The sequence below is a fragment of the Molothrus ater genome, unplaced genomic scaffold, assembly GCF_012460135.2.
Source record: "Molothrus ater isolate BHLD 08-10-18 breed brown headed cowbird unplaced genomic scaffold, BPBGC_Mater_1.1 matUn_MA167, whole genome shotgun sequence".
Lineage (NCBI taxonomy): Eukaryota > Metazoa > Chordata > Aves > Passeriformes > Icteridae > Molothrus > Molothrus ater.
In genome coordinates, this window is record NW_023416708.1 from 38635 (window position 1) to 57270 (window position 18636).

The following is an 18636-nucleotide window of genomic DNA, read 5'->3' on the forward strand; positions in this document are numbered from 1 at the left end:
AGTGTCCCTTGGGTGTTCTTTGGGTGTCCCTTGATTGTCCCTTGAGTGTTCCTCACCTGAAGGTCAGGTGAAGGTCAGATATTCTTTAGATGTCCCTTGGGTGATCTTTGGGTGTCTCTTGATTGTCCCTTGGGTGTTCCTCACCTGAAGGTCAGATATCCTATGGATGTCCCTTGGGTGAAGTTTGAGTGTCCCTTGAGTGTTCTTTGGGTGTCCCTTGGGTGTTCCTCACATGAAGGTCAGGTGAAGGTCAGATATGCTTTAAATGTCCCTTGGCTGTCCCTTGAGTGTTCCTCTCCTGAAGGTCAGGTGAAGGTCAGATGTTCTTTGGACACCCCTTGGGTGAAGTTTGGGTGTCCCTTGGGTGTCCCTTGATTGTCCCTTGAGTGTTCCTCATTTGAAGGTCAGGTAAAGGTCAGGTGAAGGTCAGGTATCCTTTGGATGTCCCTTGGGTGACATTTGAGTGTCCCTTGATTGTCCCTTGGGTGTTCCTCACCTGAAGGTCACATGAAGGTCAGAGACCCTTTGGATGTCCCTTGAGTGTCCTTTGGGTGTTCCTTGGATGTTCCTTGGGTGTTCCTCACCTGAAGGTCAGGTGAAGGTCAGGTGAAGGTCAGATATTCTTTGGATCTCCCTTGGGTGTTCCTCACCTGAAGGTCACATGAAGGTCAGAGACCCTTTGGGTGTCCCTTGGGTGTCCTTTGGGTGTTCCTTGGATGTTCCTTGGGTGTTCCTCACCTGAAGGTCACATGAAGGTCAGAGACCCTTTGGGTGTCCCTTGGGTGAAGTTTGGGTGTCCCTTGGCTGTCCCTTGGCTGTCCCTCGGACCGGTCAAGGACACATCTTTGGAATGAGCTGCTGTGGACCACTGAGCTCTTGGAAAACCCCAATCCCGAGGTTTTTTCCCTCTTTTTCGTCCCGCAGGGAGGCTACGCCGGCGCCGAGCCCGAGGTGTCCCTCACCGCCTTCGTGCTCATCGCCCTGCAGGAGGCACGGGACATCTGCAAGGACCACATCAACGTGAGTGGCCCCACAGGTGACATTCCTGAGCTTCCAGACCGTCGTGGAAGCCACCTGAGATGCCAAATTCTCCATCCTTGGTTCCCAGAGCTTGGACGACAGCATCAACAAGGCCGCCGGGTTCCTGGCGCGGCGCTACGAGCAGCTGGCCCGGCCCTACACGGTGGCCCTGGCGTCCTACGCGCTGGCCCTGGCCGGGAAGCTCAAGAGCGAGAGGGTCCTCATGAGGTTCTCCAAAGGTGACGTCTCAAGAGGGGTCAAACTGGGGTGAAAGGAGGTGGGTTTGGGTCCTCATGAGGTTCTCCAAAGTAGACACCCCAAGAGGGGTCAAAATTGAGGTGAAAGGAGGTGGATTTGGGTCCTCACGAGGTTCTCCAAAGGTGACACCAAACCTGGCGTGGAAATTGGTCAAAATTGAGGTGAAATGAGGTGGGATTGGGTTCTCACAAGGTTCTCTTAAAGGTGACACCAAACCTGGGGTGGAAATGGTCAAAATTGAGGTGAAATGAGGTGGGATTGGGTTCTCACGAGGTTCTCTTAAAGGTGACACCAAACCTGGGGTGGAAATTGGTCAAAATCGGGGTGGAAGGAGGTGGGTTTGGGTCTTCAGGAGGTCCTCCAAAGGTGACGTCTCAAGAGGGGTCAAACTGGGGTGAAAGGAGGTGGGTTTGGGTCCTCACGAGGTTCTCCAAAGATGACACCAAACCTGGCGTGGAAATTGGTCAAAATTGAGGTGAAATGAGGTGGGATTGGGTTCTAATGAGGTTCTCTCAAAGGTGACATCTCAAGAGGGGTCAAAATGGGGGTGAAAGGAGGTGGTTTTGGGTCCTCATGAGGTTCTCCAAAACTGATCCTCACCCAGGGTTGGAATTTGGGGTCAGGGGAGGTGGTTTTGGGTCCTCATGAGGTTCTCCAGAACTGAATCCTCACCCAGGGTTGAGATCTGGGCTAAGAGGAGGTGGTTTTGGGTCCTCCTGAGCTTCTCCAGAAGTGGTTTAGGACCCTCCTGAGATAACGCCTCACCCGGGGCTGTCATTTGTGGCCGGGCTGAGGTGGCCGTGGGGGTCCCTGGTGGCCGAAGGTGTCCCCGATGTCCCCGCAGATGGGGCCAGCTGGGAGGAGCGCAACGCCCGCACCTACAACATCGAGGGCACGTCCTACGCGCTGCTGGCCCTGGTGCAGATGGAGAAGGCCGAGCTGGCCGGGCCCGTGGTCCGGTGGCTGGCCCAGCAGAACTACTACGGAGGGGGCTACGGCTCCACCCAGGTGGGACACGGGACAGCCCCGGCCACCGCGGGGACATCCCCGGGACACCCGGCGGCGCTGGGGGTGACAGGGAGGGGCGTGGTCGTTTTGGGGACGTCCTGGGTGGCGCAGGAGCCAAAGGGCGCTCAGAAGAGTTTGGGGAGCTCCAGGTGATGTCACCAAGGCCTGGTGACACTGGTGTCCCCTCAGGCCACCCCGGAGCCCTTGCGGGTTCTCCACCAGTGTCCCCAAGCCCCGGTGACCCCAATGTCCCCTCAGGCCTCCATTGTCACCCCGGAGCCCTTGTGGGTTCTCCACCCAGTGTCCCCAAGCCCCAGTGACCCCGATGTCCCCTCAGGCCACCATCCTGGTGTTCCAACCCTGGCCCAGTACCAGGTGGACACAGAGCTGGTGTCCCCAAGCCCTGGTGACCCCAATGTCCCCTCAGGCCACCATGCCCACCCATGACCCCTTGTGGGTTCTCCACCAGTGTCCTCAAGCCCCAGTGACCCCAAAGTCACCTCAGGCCACCCCAGAGCCCTTGTGGGTTCTCCACCAGTGTCCCCAAGCTGTGGTGACCCCAGTGTCCCCTCAGGCCACCATCCTGGTGTTCCAAGCGCTGGCCCAGCACACACAGGTGGTGTCCCCAAGCCCTGGTGACCCCGGTGTCCCCTCAGGCCACCATCCTGGTGTTCCAAGCGCTGGCCCAGCACACACAAGTGGTGTCCCCAAGCTGTGGTGACCCCGGTGTCCCCTCAGGCCACCATCCTGGTGTTCCAAGCGCTGGCCCAGCACACACAGGTGGTGTCCCCAAGCCCTGGTGACCCCGGTGTCCCCTCAGGCCACCATCCTGGTGTTCCAAGCGCTGGCCCAGTACCAGGTGTCCGCGCAGGCCCAGGAGCAGCTGGAGCTGGACGTGTCGGTGCTGCTGCCGCGCCGCGCCAGCCCCGTCAAGTACCGCATCGAGAACCGCAACGCGCTGGTGGCGCGCTCCGCCGAGGTAACGTCCTCGGCACCTGTCCTTGGCACCTGTCCTTGGCACCTGTTTTTGTCACCTGTCCCTGTCATTGTCACCTGTCCTTGTCACCTGTCCTTGGCACCTGTCCCTGTCCTTGGCACCTGTCCCTGTCCCTGTCCTTGCCACCTGTCCTTGGCACCTGTCCCTGTCCCTGTCTTTGGCACCTGTCCTCGGCACCTGTCCCTGGCACCTGTCATTGGCACCTGTCACCTGTCCTTGTCACCTGTCCCTGTCACCTGTCCTTGGCACCCGTCCTTGTCACCTGTCATTGTCACCTGTCCCTGTCCTTGCCACCTGTTCCTGTCCCTGTCCTTGCCACCTGTCCCTGTCCCCTGTCCCCTGGCATTGTCACCTGTCCCTGTCACCCCTGCGTCTCCTCGTTGGACAATCCCCTCCCATCACCATGGCCACCGTTGTCCTTTCCGTGTCCCCTCCTGTCCCCTCTGTGGCCTCTCAAGGTTTGGGATGTCTCAGGCCCTTGTCACCTGTCACTTTGTCACCCTGTCCCCTGTCCCCTGGCACTGTCACCTGGCACTGTCACCTCTGGGTCTCCTCGTTGGACAATCCCGTCCCATCACCACGGCCACCGTTGTCTTTGTCCCTTCCCTGTCCCCTCTGTGTGCTCTCAACCCTGTGGACATCCCTTGTTCCTATCTCCTCCCAATGTCCCCTGCCCCTCCTGGGGACGTCCCCTGTCTCCTTCCCAATGTCCCCAGTGTCCCCTGTCCTTCCCAATGTCCCCTGTCTCCTTCCCAATGTCCCCAATGTCCCCTCCCAATGTCCCCAATGTCCCCTGTCCTTCCCAACATCCCCTGTCCCTTCCCAACGTCCCCTGTCCTCTCCCAGTGTCCCCTCCCAACATCCCCTGTCCCATCCTGATGTCCCCAATGTCCCCTCCCGATGTCCCCAATGTCCCCAGTGTCCCCTGTCCCCTCAGACCAAGCACAACGAGGACCTCACGGTCAAGGCCGAGGGCGTGGGCAAGGGGACAATGACAGTGGTGACCGTGTACCACGTCCCCAGTGTCCCCAATGTCCCCTCCCAATGTCCCCTCCCAATGTCCCCAATGTCCCCTCCCAATGTCCCCTCCTGATGTCCCCTGTCCTTTCCCAACATCCCCTGTCCCTTCCCAATGTCCCCAATGTCCCTGTCCCCTCCCAATGTCCCTTCCCGATGTCCCCTCCCGATGTCCCCAATGTCCCCAGTGTCCCCTCCGATGTCCCCACCGTCCCCTGTCCCCTCAGACCAAGCACAACGAGGACTTCACGGTCAAGGCCGAGGGCGTGGGCAAGGGGACAATGACGGTGGTGACCGTGTACCACGCCAAGGTCCCCGAGAGGGAGGACAAGTGTGACAAGTTCCACCTGAGCGTGGACGTGGAGGAGGTCAACAAGGGTGGGTCCCCAACTGTCCCCTCCCTGTCCTGGCGGTGTCACCGCCAGCCCCTCCCCGTGTCCCCTCTGTGAGCGCCCCGTGTCACCTTCGATGTCACCTCGGTGTCCCCACCCAGGCAGGGAAGAGGAGGATGTCATCAGGACAGTCAAGATCAACATCTGCACCAGGTGGGGACACTGGGGACACTGGGGACACTGGGGACACTGGGGACACTGGGGACACTGGGGACAAGGAGGAAAATGGGGACACTGGGGACATCGGGGACAGGGTGAGGACATTGGGGACATTGGGGACAGGGACAGCTGAGAAAGTATGGGGACACTGGGGACATTGGGGACACTGGGGACAACGGAGACAGAGAGGGGATGTTGGGGACAGGGACATCGGGGAGAGGATGGGGACATTGGGAACATTGGGGACATTGGGGACATTGGGGACCATGGGACAGGGACATCAGGGAAAGGATGGGGACACTGAGGACTTTGGGGACACTGGGGACACTGAGGACTTTGGGGACACTGGGGACACTGGGGACACTGGGACGGGGACATTGGGGAGAGGATGGGGACACTGGGGACACTGGGGACATTGGGGACCATGGGACAGGGATATCAGGGAAAGGATGGGGACACTGGGGACATTGGGGACACTGGGACGGGGACATTGGGGAGAGGATGGGGACACTGGGGACACTGGGGACATTGGGGACCATGGGACAGGGATATCAGGGAAAGGATGGGGACACAGGGGACACTGGGGACACTGGGGACAGGGATGGTGACACTGGGGACAAAAAGCACTCACCTTGTCCCATGGGGACGTTGGGGACCTCGGGAGGGACAGGGGGGTGGGGACAGGCGGGGTGGCCTCAGCTGTGTCCCCACAGGTACCTGGACACCGTGGATGCCACCATGTCCATCCTGGACGTGTCCATGCTCACGGGATTCACACCGGACGTGCAGGACCTCAGGAGGGTCAGTGAGGGGACATGGGGACACCACAGGGGGACATGGGGACACTGCGGGGACATGGGGACACCACAGGGGGACATGGGGACAAAGACAAGGGGCCCCAAGTCTTTGTGCCATCATGTGCCACCATGTCCCCTCATTGCCACATGTGCGTCCTTGTGTCCCCACATCCTTGCTGGCCCCATGTGTCCCCATGGTCCTGGTGTCACACTGTCCCCAATGTCACACTGTCCCCACTGTCCCCAATGTCACTGTGTCCCTGTCCCCAGCTGTCTGAGGGCGTGGACAGGTACATCTCCAAGTTCGAGCTGGACCAGGACAAAGAGCGGAGCAACGTCGTCATTTACCTGGACAAGGTGGGGACACTGGGGACACTGGGGACACTGGGGACAGGGGGTGGGGACAGGACTGGGGTGGTGACAGGGACAGGATGGGACAATGACAAGGTGGGACAGGGATAGGACAGGATGGGGACACGGGGGTGGGGACATGATGGGACAGGAACAGGAACAGGGACAGGGACAGGGACAGGGACAAGGTTGGGGGACAGGGATGGGGACATGGGCAGGGGCAGGGACAAGGGGGGACAGGGATGGGGACATGATGGGACAGGGACGGGGACAGGGACATGGTGGGGGGACAGGGACAGGGACACGACAGAGACAATGTTGGGGGACAGGGATGGGGCCAGGGGCAGGGACAGGGATGGGATGGCACAGGGGTCAGGATGGAGTTGGGGACATGAGCAGGGACAGGAGGGGGACAGGGCTGTGACAGGGACAGGGCTGGGCACAGGGGTGGTGACAGCAACAGTCTCAAGGTGGTGACAAGGACAGGGATGGGTGGGGACAGCACGGGGACATGGCTGGGGACAGGACCGGGCGCGCTGGGGAGGTGGCTCGCAGCCTGACTGAGTGCCACCCCCCTGTCCCCTGTCCCTGTCCCTGTCCCCTTTCCTCTCTCCCTGTCCCCTGCCTGTGTCCCCTGTCCCTGTCCCCTGTCCCTGTCCCTGTTCTCATCCCCATGGCTGTCCCTGTCCCCATCAATGTCCCCTGTCCACATCCTTGTCCCCGCGCTGTCCCCAGGTGTCACACAGGGCCCAGGAGTGTTTCGCCTTCAAGGCCCACCAGAGGTTCCAGGTGGGGCTGATCCAGCCCGCGGCCGTCAGCGTCTACAGCTACTACAGCATCGGTGTGTGACTGTCACTGTCACTGTCACTGTCATTGTCACTGTCACTGTCATTGTCACTGTCACTGTCTACAGCTACTACAGCATCGGTGTGTGACTGTCACTGTCACTGTCACTGTCACTGTCACTGTCCCTGTCACTGTCTACAGCTACTACAGCATCGGTGTGTGACTGTCACTGTCCCTGTCACTGTCACTGTCTCTGTCACTGTCTACAGCTACTACAGCATCAGTGTGTGACTGTCACTGTCACTGTCACTGTCCCTGTCCCTGTCACTGTCACTGTCACTGTCACTGTCACTGTTCCCACCCCGTCCCTGTGCCTGTTCCCTCTGTCCCCATCCCTGTCCCATCCCTGTCCCTGTTCCCAGCTGTCCCAGCTGTCCCAGCTGTCCCCTGATGTCCCCCGCTGTCCCCTGCTTTCCCAGCTGTCCCACCTGTCCCCTGATGTTCCCGTGTCCCCGCAGATGATCGCTGCACCCGGTTCTACCACCCGGACAAGGAGGGAGGGAAACTGAACAAGATCTGCCAGGGGGACGTTTGTCGCTGCGCCGAAGGTGACACGGGGACACGGGGACAGGGTGGGACACGGGGACAGGGTGGGACACGTCATGGCCATAGTGGGACACATTGATGTGATGGGACACGTCATGGCCATGGTGGGGACGTGTCACGGTCATGGTGGGACACATCCATGATGAGATGTCACATGTCACCATGATGGGGACATGTCCTGGCCATGATGGGACACATTGATGTGATGGGGATGTGTCATGGCCATGGTGGGACATGTCATGGCCATGGTGGGACACATCCATGACGAGATGTCACATGTCACCATGATGGGGACGTGTCATGGCCATGGTGGGACACGTTGATGTGATGGGACACTTCATGGCCATGGTGGGACATGTCATGGTCATGGTGGGACACGTTGATTCAATGGGACACTTCATGGCCATGGTGGGACACGTCAATGATGAGATGTCACATGTCACCACAATGGGGACATATCATGGCCATGGTGGGACACGTTGATGTGATGGGACACGTCATGGTCATGGTGGGACATGTCATGGTCATGGTGGGACACATCAATGATGAGATGTCACATGTCACCATGGTGGGGAGATGTCCTGGCCATGGTGGGACACATTACGACCCTGGTGGGGACACGTCACTGATGAGATGTCACATGTCATGACTGTGATGGGGACACGTCCCTGCCACAGCTGACCTTGTCATGGCTGTGTCCCCGTGATGTCCCCACGATGTCCCCATGTTGTTCCCACGATGTCCCAGTGATGTTCCCGTGATGTTCCCATGACATCCCCACAATGTCCCTGTGATATCCCGGTGTTGTCCCTGTGATGTCCCCACAATGTCCCCACGATGTCCCCACGGTGTCCCCACAGAGAGCTGCTTCAAGCGCCAGGAGGAGCCCAGGGACATCACGGTCAACCAACGCATCGAGAAGGCCTGCGAGCCCGGGGTGGACTTCGGTGGGACATGGGGACACTGGGGACAGTGGGGACAATGGGGACAGTGGGGGCATTGGGGACAATGGGGATGTGGAGGACAATGGGGATACTGGAGGGCATTGGGGATGTTGGAGACATCAAGGACATTGGGGACATTGGGGACAATGGGGACATCAGGGACATTGGGAGTGGACATTGGGGACATAGGGGACAATGGGGACATTGCAAGCATTGGGGGCAACAGGGACATAGGGGACGTTGAGGACAATGGGGATGTTGGGGACAATGGAGACATTGGGGGACACTGGGGACATCAGGGACATTGGGGACATTGGGGGACAATGGGGACGTTGGGGGATTGGGACATTGGGGACACTGGGGACATGGGGTGATAAGGGATCATGGCGGGTGGCGTTAGGGACATCAGGGACATTGGGGACATCGGGGACATGGCGGGAGCAGGGAGGGACACGGTGGGGACAGGGGACACGGAAGGGCCACCCTGGCGGGGGTGACTGTCCCCACTGTCCCCAATGTGTCCCCTGGCAGTGTACAAGGTGAGGGTGGTGGCACAGGAGGAGACCCCGGCCTACGACAATTACGTCATGGAGGTGCTGTCGGTCATCAAGATGGGTACGGCCACCATGGGGGGGGACAAGGCCACCTCGGGGGTGGGGACAAGGCCACCTCGGGGGTGGGGACAAGGCCACCATGGGCTGGGGACAAGGCCACCATGAGGGAGGACATGGTGGGGGTCACCTGGAGATGGGGACACTCAAGTGCGCTGGTTGGGGACAGCCAGGTGGGTCAGTGTCACCTGGGTGGGGTTGGTGTCACCCACGTGGGTCAGCGTCACCCACGTGGGGTCAGTGTCACCCATGTGGGGTCAGTGTCACCCATGTGGGGTCAGTGTCACCCCAGTACGTTGGGGACACCAAGGCTGCTGGCAAAGCTGGAGGCACCCAGTGCCACCACAGCTGGTGCCACTGTGGGGGTGCTGCCACCACGGCTGCCCTGTTTGGTGGGTGGAGGTGACACGGTGCCACGGTGACATCACGGTGACATCACGGTGACATCACGGTGACAGGCACGGACGAGAACCCGGCCGGCAGCAACAGGACCTTCGTGAGCCACCAGCAGTGCAGGGACACCCTGAGGCTGCAGAGGGGACAGGACTACCTGGTCTGGGGACAGGCCAGCGACCTCTGGGCCAGCGGCAGACAGTAGGACACGGGCCCAATGTCCCCATTGTCCCCACTGACCCCATTGTCCCCATTGCCCCAGTGTCCCAACTGTCACCACTGTCCCCATGTCCCCACATCTGTCCCCAGCTGTCCCCTGTGTCCCCACTGGCCCCATTGTCCCTATTGCTCCTATATCCCCATTGTCCCCATTGTCCCCTGAATTCCCAATGTCCCCATTGTCTCCATTGTCCCCGTTGTCCCCTTTATCCCCACTGCCCCCACTGTCCCCATTGTCCCCATGGCTGTCCCCATTGCCCCCATATCCCCATTGCCCCATTGTCCCCTGTGTCCCCATTGCCCCCACTGTCCCCATTGTCCCCTTTATCCCCACTGCCCCCACTGTCCCCATTGTCCCCTGTGTCCCCATTGTCTCCACTGTCCCCATGTCCCCATGGCTGTCCCCTGTGTCCCCATATATCCCCTATATGCCTATAATCCCCACTGCCCCCATTGTCCCCATTATCCCCATGACTGTCCCTGCTGTCCCCCCGGCTGTCCTCACTGTCCCCATGTCCCCACGGCTGTCCCCTGTGTCCCCATTGCCTGTGTATCCCCATTGTCCCCATGTCCCCATTGTCCCTATTATCCCCATTGTCCCCATGTCCCCCTGTCTGTCCCCATGTCCCCCTGTCCGTCCCCGTGTCCCCAGGTACAGGTACCTGATGGGGAAGGACACCTGGCTGGAGCAGTGGCCCTCAGAGGCCACCCCTATATCCCCACTGTCCCCATTGTCCCCACTGTCTCCATTGTCCCCACTGTCCCTATTATCCCCATTGTCCCCATGTCCCCCTGTCCGTCCCCGTGTCCCCAGCTGTCCCCGTGTCCCCAGGTACAGGTACCTGATTGGGAAGGACACCTGGCTGGAGCAGTGGCCCTCGGAGGCCGCGTGCCAGGACGCGCCGCTCCAGCGCCGCTGCCAGGACTTCGTCGAGTTCTCCGAGAACATGGCGTTCTTCGGCTGTCCCACCTGAGTCCCCGAGGTGCCACCACCCTGGGGGTGTCACCAACCCTGGGGTGTCACCAGCCCTGGGTGCCACCAACCCTGGGGTGTCACCAACCCTGGGTGCCACCAACCCTGGGTGTCACCAACCCTGGGTGTCACCACCCTGGGGTGTCACCAACCCTGGGTGTCACCAACCCTGGGGTGTCACCAACCCTGGGGTGTCACCAACCCTGGGGTGCCACCAACCCTGGGTGTCACCAGCCCTGGGTGTCACCAACCCTGGGGTGCCACCTCCCTGGGGTGTCACCTCCCTGGGGTGTCACCACCCTGCTGGTGGCACCCGGTTCTGGGGTGTCACCGCTCTTGTCCGGTCACTTTTTGTCCCCTCCCCGCCTTTGTTTGTTTGTTTGTTTGTTTTTGGTTAAAAAAGTCATTTCTGAGCAATTGGCTTTGGTGTGTCCTTGAAGGGGGGGGGGACATGGCAGGGGACATGGGGACACCGTGAGGGACATGGGGACATGGCAGGGGACATGGGGACATCAGAGGGGTCATGGGGGCACCACAGGGGACACGGGGACATCACAGGGGATGTGGGGGATGCCATAAGGGACATGGGGACACCAAGGGGACATGGGGACATCATGGGAGATGTGGGGACACCATAACGGACGTGGGGACACCGGAGAGGTCATGGGGACACCATAAGGAACATGGGGACATCACAGGGGACAGGGTGACACCAGAGGGGACATGGGGACACCATGAGGGACATGGGGACACTACAACAGTCAAGGACCCCAAACTCTGCACCCCGAATCCTGCACCGCGGATTTCCCACCCCCAAAATTTGCCCCGGATACCCCCCAAAATTTGCCCATGAGCCCTAAAATTTGTCCCATCACCCCCAAATTTGCCCAAGACCCCAAAAATTGCCCCAGAGTCCCCAAAATTTGCCCCAGATTCCCCAAAATTTAACCCCATGATCCCCAAAATCTACCCCAGATCCCCCCCAAAAATTGCCCCAGGTGCAGAGTGTGGGGTGGGAAACGTGGGGTGCAAAATTTGGGGTGCGGGGATTGGGGTGCAGTGTTTGGGGTGGGAATTGTGGGGTTCAGGGTTTGGGGTGCAGAATTTTGGGTGCCAAATTTGGGGTGCAGAGTTTGGAGTCCCCACACCCTGGGGCAAATTTAGGGGTTCTGGGGTTAAATTTGGGGGATTCTGGGGTAAATTTTGGGGGACTCCAGAACAAATTTTTGGGGATTTTCAGCAAATTTGGGGGGGGTTCTGGGGTAAATCTGGGGGTTTGGGGTAAATTTTGGGGGACTCCAGAACAAATTTTCACGGATTTTCAGCAAAATTTGGGGAGTTCTGGGGTAAATTTGGGGGTTCTGGGGCAAATTTTGGGAGGGTTTTCAGCAAATTTGGGGGGTCTGGGGCAAATTTTGGGGGATTTGAAGGTGGAGACCCCCCCAATGTCCCCTCAGTGCCACCCCAGGTTTGTCACCCCCGTTTTTTTTGGGGACAATCGAGGCGGTAAAAAGAATCCATAAATAAATTTATTCATTAACCAATAAATAATTAATTAAGGAGCATAATTAATAAATAATTAATTAAGAACAATAATTAATTAAGGACGAAAATTCGTTAAGGACAGCAGGGACGTCCCTCCCAAAAGCGTCCCCAATGTCCCCAAGGAGCTCCCAAGTGTCCAGCACCAGGTCCCCGAATGTCCCCAAGTGTCCCCAAATGTCCCCAAATGTCCAGCACTGGGTCCATGAGGTCCCCAAATGTCCCCAAGCACCAGATTGGGGGGGGGTCAGTGATGTCACTCAATGTCCCCAAATCTTCAGGTCCGGAGGTCACCGACGTCACTTGGCGCCCCCAAGTTTCTGGGGACAAGGTTTTGTCACCCAAATCTTCGGCCATGAACGTCACAGATGTCCCTTGATGTCCCCAAATCTCCAGCCTTGGATGTCACCGATGTCCCTTGATGTCCCCAAACCTCGGGGTTTGGAGGTCACCAATGTCCCTTGATGTCCCCAAATCTCTGAGCATGGGGGTCTTGTCCCCAAACCCTGGGGTTTGGATGTCACCGATGTCCCTTGATGTCCCCAAATCTCTGGACACAGGGATCTTGTCACTCAAATCTCCAACCGTGGATGTCACCGATGTCCCTTGTCCCCGAACCTTGGGGTTTGGAGGCCACCAATGTCCAATGTCCCCAAATCTCTGGGCATTGTCCCCAAACCTCCAACCATGGATGTCACCGATGTCACCGATGTCCCTTGTCCCCAGATTTCTGAGCATGGGGGGGTCTTGTCCCCAAACCTTTGGCTTTGGACTTCACCGATGTCCCTCAATGTCCCCAAACCTCCAACCATGGACGTCACCCATGTCCCTTGATGTCCCCAAACCTCCAACCATGGACGTCACCCATGTCCCTTGATGTCCCCAAACCTCCAGCCATGGATGTCACCCATGTCCCTTGATGTCCCCGAACCTCCACACTCGGGACTCCCAGATGTCCCCAAGCCCCACCTCGGCCGGTGCCACCACCAGGACACGAGGCCCTCATCATCACCCTGGTGCCACCACCCGGTGCCACCACCAGGACACGAGGCCCTCATCATCACCCCGGTGCCACCACCCGGTGCCACCACCAGGACACGAGGCCCTCATCACCACCCCGGTGCCACCACCCCGGTGCCACCACCGGGTGCCACCGGCCGCTGTCACCCCCCCGCGATCCGCAGCAGCCCCACGAAGTTCCCCTCGCGCTCCTCCTGCTCCAGCTGCCACCCACCCGTGTCCCCAGCGGTGTCCCCAGCGGTGTCCCCAGCGGTGTCCCCAGCCAGCTCGAGGCTCAGGACGTCCCCAGGCCGCAGCTGCCCCACGGCCTGGGCCAGCGCTGACCGCTGGCGGTGGCCGCCGGCCGCGGGCGGCAGGGACAGGGGCACGGCCAGCAGCGGCCGCGGGGACGCGGCGCGGCGCAGCCGCAGCGTGACGGCGCCTCGGGGACAGCTGGCCGCCGTGCAGGTGACACCCAGCTGGCCGTAGAGCAGGTAGAGGCCGCCGGACGTCACCAGCAGCGATGTCCCCGAGGTGTCCGGCCGGATGTCACCGCTCTGGAAAACGCCCTGGACGCCGTCCTGGTAACGCCAGCGGGGGGACGGGGACAGCGAGCCTGGGGACAGAGGGGACATGGTCAGGGGGACAGCAGGGGACACTGGGGACATGGGGACATGGGGACAGCGGGGACATGGGGACAGCGAGCCTGGGGACAGAGGGGACATGGTCAGGGGGACAGCAGGGGACACTGGGGACACTGGGGACATGGGGACATGGGGACAGTGAGCCTGGGGACAGAGGGGACACGGTCAGGGGGACAGCAGGGGACAGGGGGGACACTGGGGACATGGGGACATGGGGACAGCGAGCCTGGGGACAGAGGGGACATGGTCAGGGGGACAGCAGGGGACACTGGGGACATGGGGACACTGGGGACATGGGGACAGTGAGCCTGGGGACAGAGGGGACACGGTCAGGGGGACAGCAGGGGACAGGGGGGACAGCGGGGACATTGGGGAGACTGGGGACATTGGGGACATTGGGGACATTGGGACATCAGGGGACACTGGGGACAGGGGGACAGAGGGGAGGAGGGAGCCTGGGGACACTGGGGACACTGGGTGGGGTTGGGGACACTCTGGGACACCCTGGGGACACTCTGGGACACCCTGGGGATCACAGGGACCTTCCGTGACACCTTGGGGACACTGAAACCTTGGGGACGCTCCGTGACACCCTGGAGACTACAGAGACGGGGACATTCCATGACACCCTGGGGACACTCTGGGACACCTTGGGGACACTCCGTGACATCCTGAAACCTTGGGGACACTCCGTGACATCTCGGGGACATTCCAAGTCATCCTAGGGACATTCCGTGACACCGTGGGGACAATGACACCGTGGGGACACTCTGGGACACCTTAGGGACATTCCGTGACACTCTGGGGACAATGACACCGTGGGGACACTCTGGGACACCTTAGGGACATTCCGTGACACTCTGGGGACAATGACACTGTGGGGACACTCTGGGACACCTTAGGGACATTCCGTGACACCGTGGGGACAATGACACTGTGGGGACACTCTGGGACACCTTAGGGACATTCCGTGACACCGTGGGGACAATGACACTGTGGGGACAATGACACCGTGGGGACACTCTGGGACACCTTAGGGACATTCCGTGACACTCTGGGGACAATGACACCGTGGGGACAATGACACCATGGGGACACTCTGGGACACCTTAGGGACATTCCGTGACACCGTGGGGACAATGACACCGTGGGGACAATGACTCTGTGGGGACAATGACTCTGTGGGGACACTCCGTGACGCCGCCTTTGCCACCCCCGGATGTGGCGGGAGAGGTGACAGGGGGGAGGGGACATCAGGAGGTGGCACTTCCTCTGCGAGGAGCCCGAGTGACAATTTCGAGATGAGTGCGGGGAGGGGAGGGGAGGTGACAGGGGGGGACAGGAGGGGACAGGAGGGGACATCAGGGACAGGAGGGGACATCGGAGACATCAGGGGACATCAGAGACAGAAGGGGACATTGGGGGACATTGGGGGACATCAGGGTACATGAGGGACATTGGGGGACATTGGGGGACATCAGGGGACAGGAGGGGACAGGAGGGGACGCTGGGGACATGAGGGGACATTCAGGACTTACCGGGGCTGAGCAGGATGTGGGCAGCGGTGGCAGCCTGAGGGGACAGGAGGGGACAACGTCAGCAGGAGGGTCCCCAAGGTCCCCAGGGTGTCCCCAAGGTGTCCCCAATGTCCCCAATGCCCTCGTTGTCCCCAATGTCCTCAAGGTGTCTCCAAGAGGTCCCCAATGTCCCCAGGGTGTCCCCAGTGTCCCCAGTGTCCTCAATGTCCTCAAGGTCCCCAAGGTGTCCCCAAGGTGTCCCCAAGGTATCCCCAATGCCCTCATTGTCCCCAATGTCCCCAGTGTCCTCAATGTCCTCAAGGTCCCCAAGGTGTCCCCAAGGTCCCCAGGGTGTCCCCAGGGTGTCCCCAGGGTGCCCCCAATGTCCCCAAGGTGTCCCCAATGTCCCCAAGAAGGGAAGGTGGGAAACACAGGATGGACCCCTGGATGGACAGATGGACACCAGAACGGACGGACACCCGGACAGACGGACAAAGCCCAGGGCAAGGAGGACACCAGGACGGACAAACACCTGGACGGACAGCTGGACACACAGCCGGACGGACGGACGGCCGGACGGACACCTGGACAGCCCCAGGCTGGTCACTGGACACGCGGACGGATGGACGCCCAGGCGGACGGACAGATGGACACCTGGATGGACAGACAACCAGACGCTTGGACAGACGGACAACCGGACACTGGGGCGGACAGAGGGATGAACACCGGGACACACGGACAGCTGGACAGATGGACAACCGGACACATGGGCAAGCAAACAGCAGGACAGATGGACACCTGGACAAATGGACACTGGGACAAATGGACACCAGGACAAATGGACATTGGGACAAACGGACACCTGGACAAATGGACACCGCGACAAACAGACACTGGGACAAATGGACACTGGGAAAAAAGGACACCGGGACAAACGGACACCTGGACAACAGGACACTGGGACAAACGGACACCGGGACAAACGGACACTGGGAAAAAAGGACACAGGGACAAACGGACACCTGGACAACAGGACACTGGGACAAACGGACATTGGGACAAACGGACACCGCGACAAACAGACACCAGGAAAAACACCCAGATAACGGGAAAACTGGAGACCTGGACACCAGGACAAACGGACAGGAGGGGACAAACAGACACCAGGACAAACAGACACCGGGACAAACGGACACCAGGGTAACTGGATAACCAGACACTGGGACAAACAGACACCAGGACACCGGGACAAACAGACACCGGGACAAACGGACACCGGGACACCCCGACCCCGGGACAAGCGGCCACCCCGCCCCCAGGACGGACGGACAGACGGACAGACCCCTCCCCCCGTGCCCACCTTCGCCGGGGGCGGCCCCCGGAGCGCGGCCAGGGCGGCGGCGGCGGCTCCGAGCGCGGCCAGGGCGGCGATGGCGGCGAGCGCCGGGAGCAGGCGGCGGCACCGGCACCGGCACCGGGAATGGTCCCGGCTCTGCTCCGGGTCCCGGTGCCGGTCCCGGTCCCAGTTCTGGTCTCGGTGCTTTTCCCGGTTCTGGTCCCGGTTCATGTCCCATTTCTGGTCTCGGTCCCGGTTCACGTCCCGGTCCCAGTTCCGGTCCCAGTTTTGGTTCTGGTCCCAGTTCCGGTCCCGATTCTGGTCCCGGTTCATGTCCCACACCCGGTCCCGGTTCCGGTCCCAGTTCTGGCTCTGGTGCGGGTTCTGGTCCCAGTTCCCGTCCCGGTTCTGGTCCCAGTTCTGGTGCCCCTTCATGTCCCACACCCGGTCCCGGTCCCAGCCTCGGTTCTGGTCCCGGTTCGGGTCCCGGTTCTGGTCCCGGTTCTGGTCCCGGTTCTGGTCCCAGTTCTGGTCCCGGTCCCAGCCTCGATTCTGATCCCGGTTCTGGTCCCGGTCCTGGTCCCGGTTCTGGTCCCGGTTCGGGTCCCGGTTCTGGTCCCGGTTCTGATCCCGGTTCTGGTCCCAGTTCTGGTGCCCGTTCTGGTCCCGGCTCTTGTCCCGGTCCCAGCCTCGGTTCTGGTCCCGGTTCTGGTCCCGGTTCGGGTCCCGGTCCGGCTCCGGGCAGAGGCACCGGCAGGGCCGCGCGGCTGCCGCGGGATTCTCGGGGTCGGCGAGCGGCGACATCGCGGCGACATCGGCGACAGAGCGGAGCGGGGCCGCTTTTAACGGGACGGGAACGGGGAGGGGACAGGGCCACAGCGGGAGGGGACAGAGGTGACATCGGGGAGGGGACAGAGGTGACATCAGGGAATGCACCGGGGACACAGGGGAGGGGACTGGAACAACGGGGAGGGGACACGGGGACAGCGGGGAGGGGACAGAGGTGACAGCGGGAAATGGAGCGGGGACAGCGGGGAGGGGACAGCGGGGAGGGGACACGGTGACATCGAGGAGGGACAGGGGACATCAGGGAATGGAGCGGGACATGGGGAGGGGACAGGGGAACATCGGGGAGGGGACAGAGGTGACATCAGGGAATGCACCGGGGGTGTCGGGGAGGGGACACGGTGACATCGGGGAGGGGACAGAGGTGACATCAGGAAGGGGACATGGGGAGGGGACCGGGAAGGTGACATCAGGGAATGCACCGGGGACAGCGGGGAGGGGACATGGGGAGGGGACAGAGGTGACATCGGGGAATGTCGGGGAGGGAACTGGAACAACGGGGAGGGGACAGCGGGGAGGGGACAGAGGTGACATCAGGGAATGCACCGGGGACAGCGGGGAGGGGACTGGAACAACGGGGTGGGGACACGGGGACAGCGGGGAGGGGACACGGGGACATCGAAGAGGGAGCGGGGACATCAGGGAATGGAGCGGGGACAGCGGGGAGGGGGCGGCGACACCGAGGGGGGGCCAAGAAGGAGCTGGGGACACCGGAGAGAGGTTGGGGACACCGAGGAGGGGACAGTGACACCGAGGGGACACCAGGAAGGGGTTGGGGACACCGGAGGGGGGACAGTGACACTGAGGGGACATCGAGGAGGGGACAATGACACCGAGGGGACACCAGGAAGGGGTTGGGGACACCGAGGAGGGGACCGGGGAGGGGTTGGGGACACCGGAGAGGGGACAGTGACACTGAGGGGACATCGGGGAGGGGCTGGGGACATCATGGAGGGGACAGTGATACTGAGGGGACATCGAGGAGGGGACAATGACACCGAGGGGACACCAGGGGTGACACTTTGGGGACACTTTGGGGACCCCTCGGTGACAACGGCGACACCAGGGAGGGACAAACCCAACCCGGGGGGTGGCACCGGCGACAAAAGCGACAGCGGGGGCGGGGACAGAGGCGCGAGGAAGCGGCGACACCGTGGGAGGGGGGGGAGGGGAGGTTTTGGGGACCCTCCCGGCCGTGACGTCACGGATGGGAATTGTCCC

The 18636-nt window shown here is 61.1% G+C and overlaps 2 protein-coding genes across 2 annotated transcripts in view; one reads left to right on the forward strand and one right to left on the reverse strand.

Annotated features, from left to right (window-relative positions):
- Nucleotides 1-10948, forward strand: part of LOC118701231 (venom factor-like) — a 29814-nt gene extending 18866 nt beyond the window's left edge. The window contains exons 27-40 of the mRNA XM_036405860.2: nt 925-1020; nt 1109-1259; nt 2123-2286; nt 3107-3265; nt 4528-4678; nt 4794-4845; nt 5565-5652; nt 5919-6005; nt 6735-6840; nt 7304-7393; nt 8252-8338; nt 8867-8950; nt 9405-9540; nt 10391-10948. Of these exons, the coding sequence (XP_036261753.1) occupies nt 925-1020; nt 1109-1259; nt 2123-2286; nt 3107-3265; nt 4528-4678; nt 4794-4845; nt 5565-5652; nt 5919-6005; nt 6735-6840; nt 7304-7393; nt 8252-8338; nt 8867-8950; nt 9405-9540; nt 10391-10532 (1593 nt within the window). The 3' untranslated portion in view covers nt 10533-10948. The remainder of the gene's footprint in view (nt 1-924; nt 1021-1108; nt 1260-2122; nt 2287-3106; nt 3266-4527; nt 4679-4793; nt 4846-5564; nt 5653-5918; nt 6006-6734; nt 6841-7303; nt 7394-8251; nt 8339-8866; nt 8951-9404; nt 9541-10390) is intronic.
- A 2288-nt stretch (nt 10949-13236) lies between these two features.
- LOC129047124 (splicing regulatory glutamine/lysine-rich protein 1-like) lies at nt 13237-17611 on the reverse strand. The gene is made up of 3 exons (XM_054518406.1): nt 16594-17611; nt 15255-15288; nt 13237-13688 (listed from the first exon to the last, which is right to left on the reverse strand). The coding sequence occupies exons 1-3, from the start codon at nt 17491-17493 to the stop codon at nt 13237-13239; spliced, it is 1386 nt and encodes a 461-aa protein (XP_054374381.1). The 5' UTR covers nt 17494-17611.
- Between the last annotated feature and the right edge of the window lie 1025 nt (nt 17612-18636).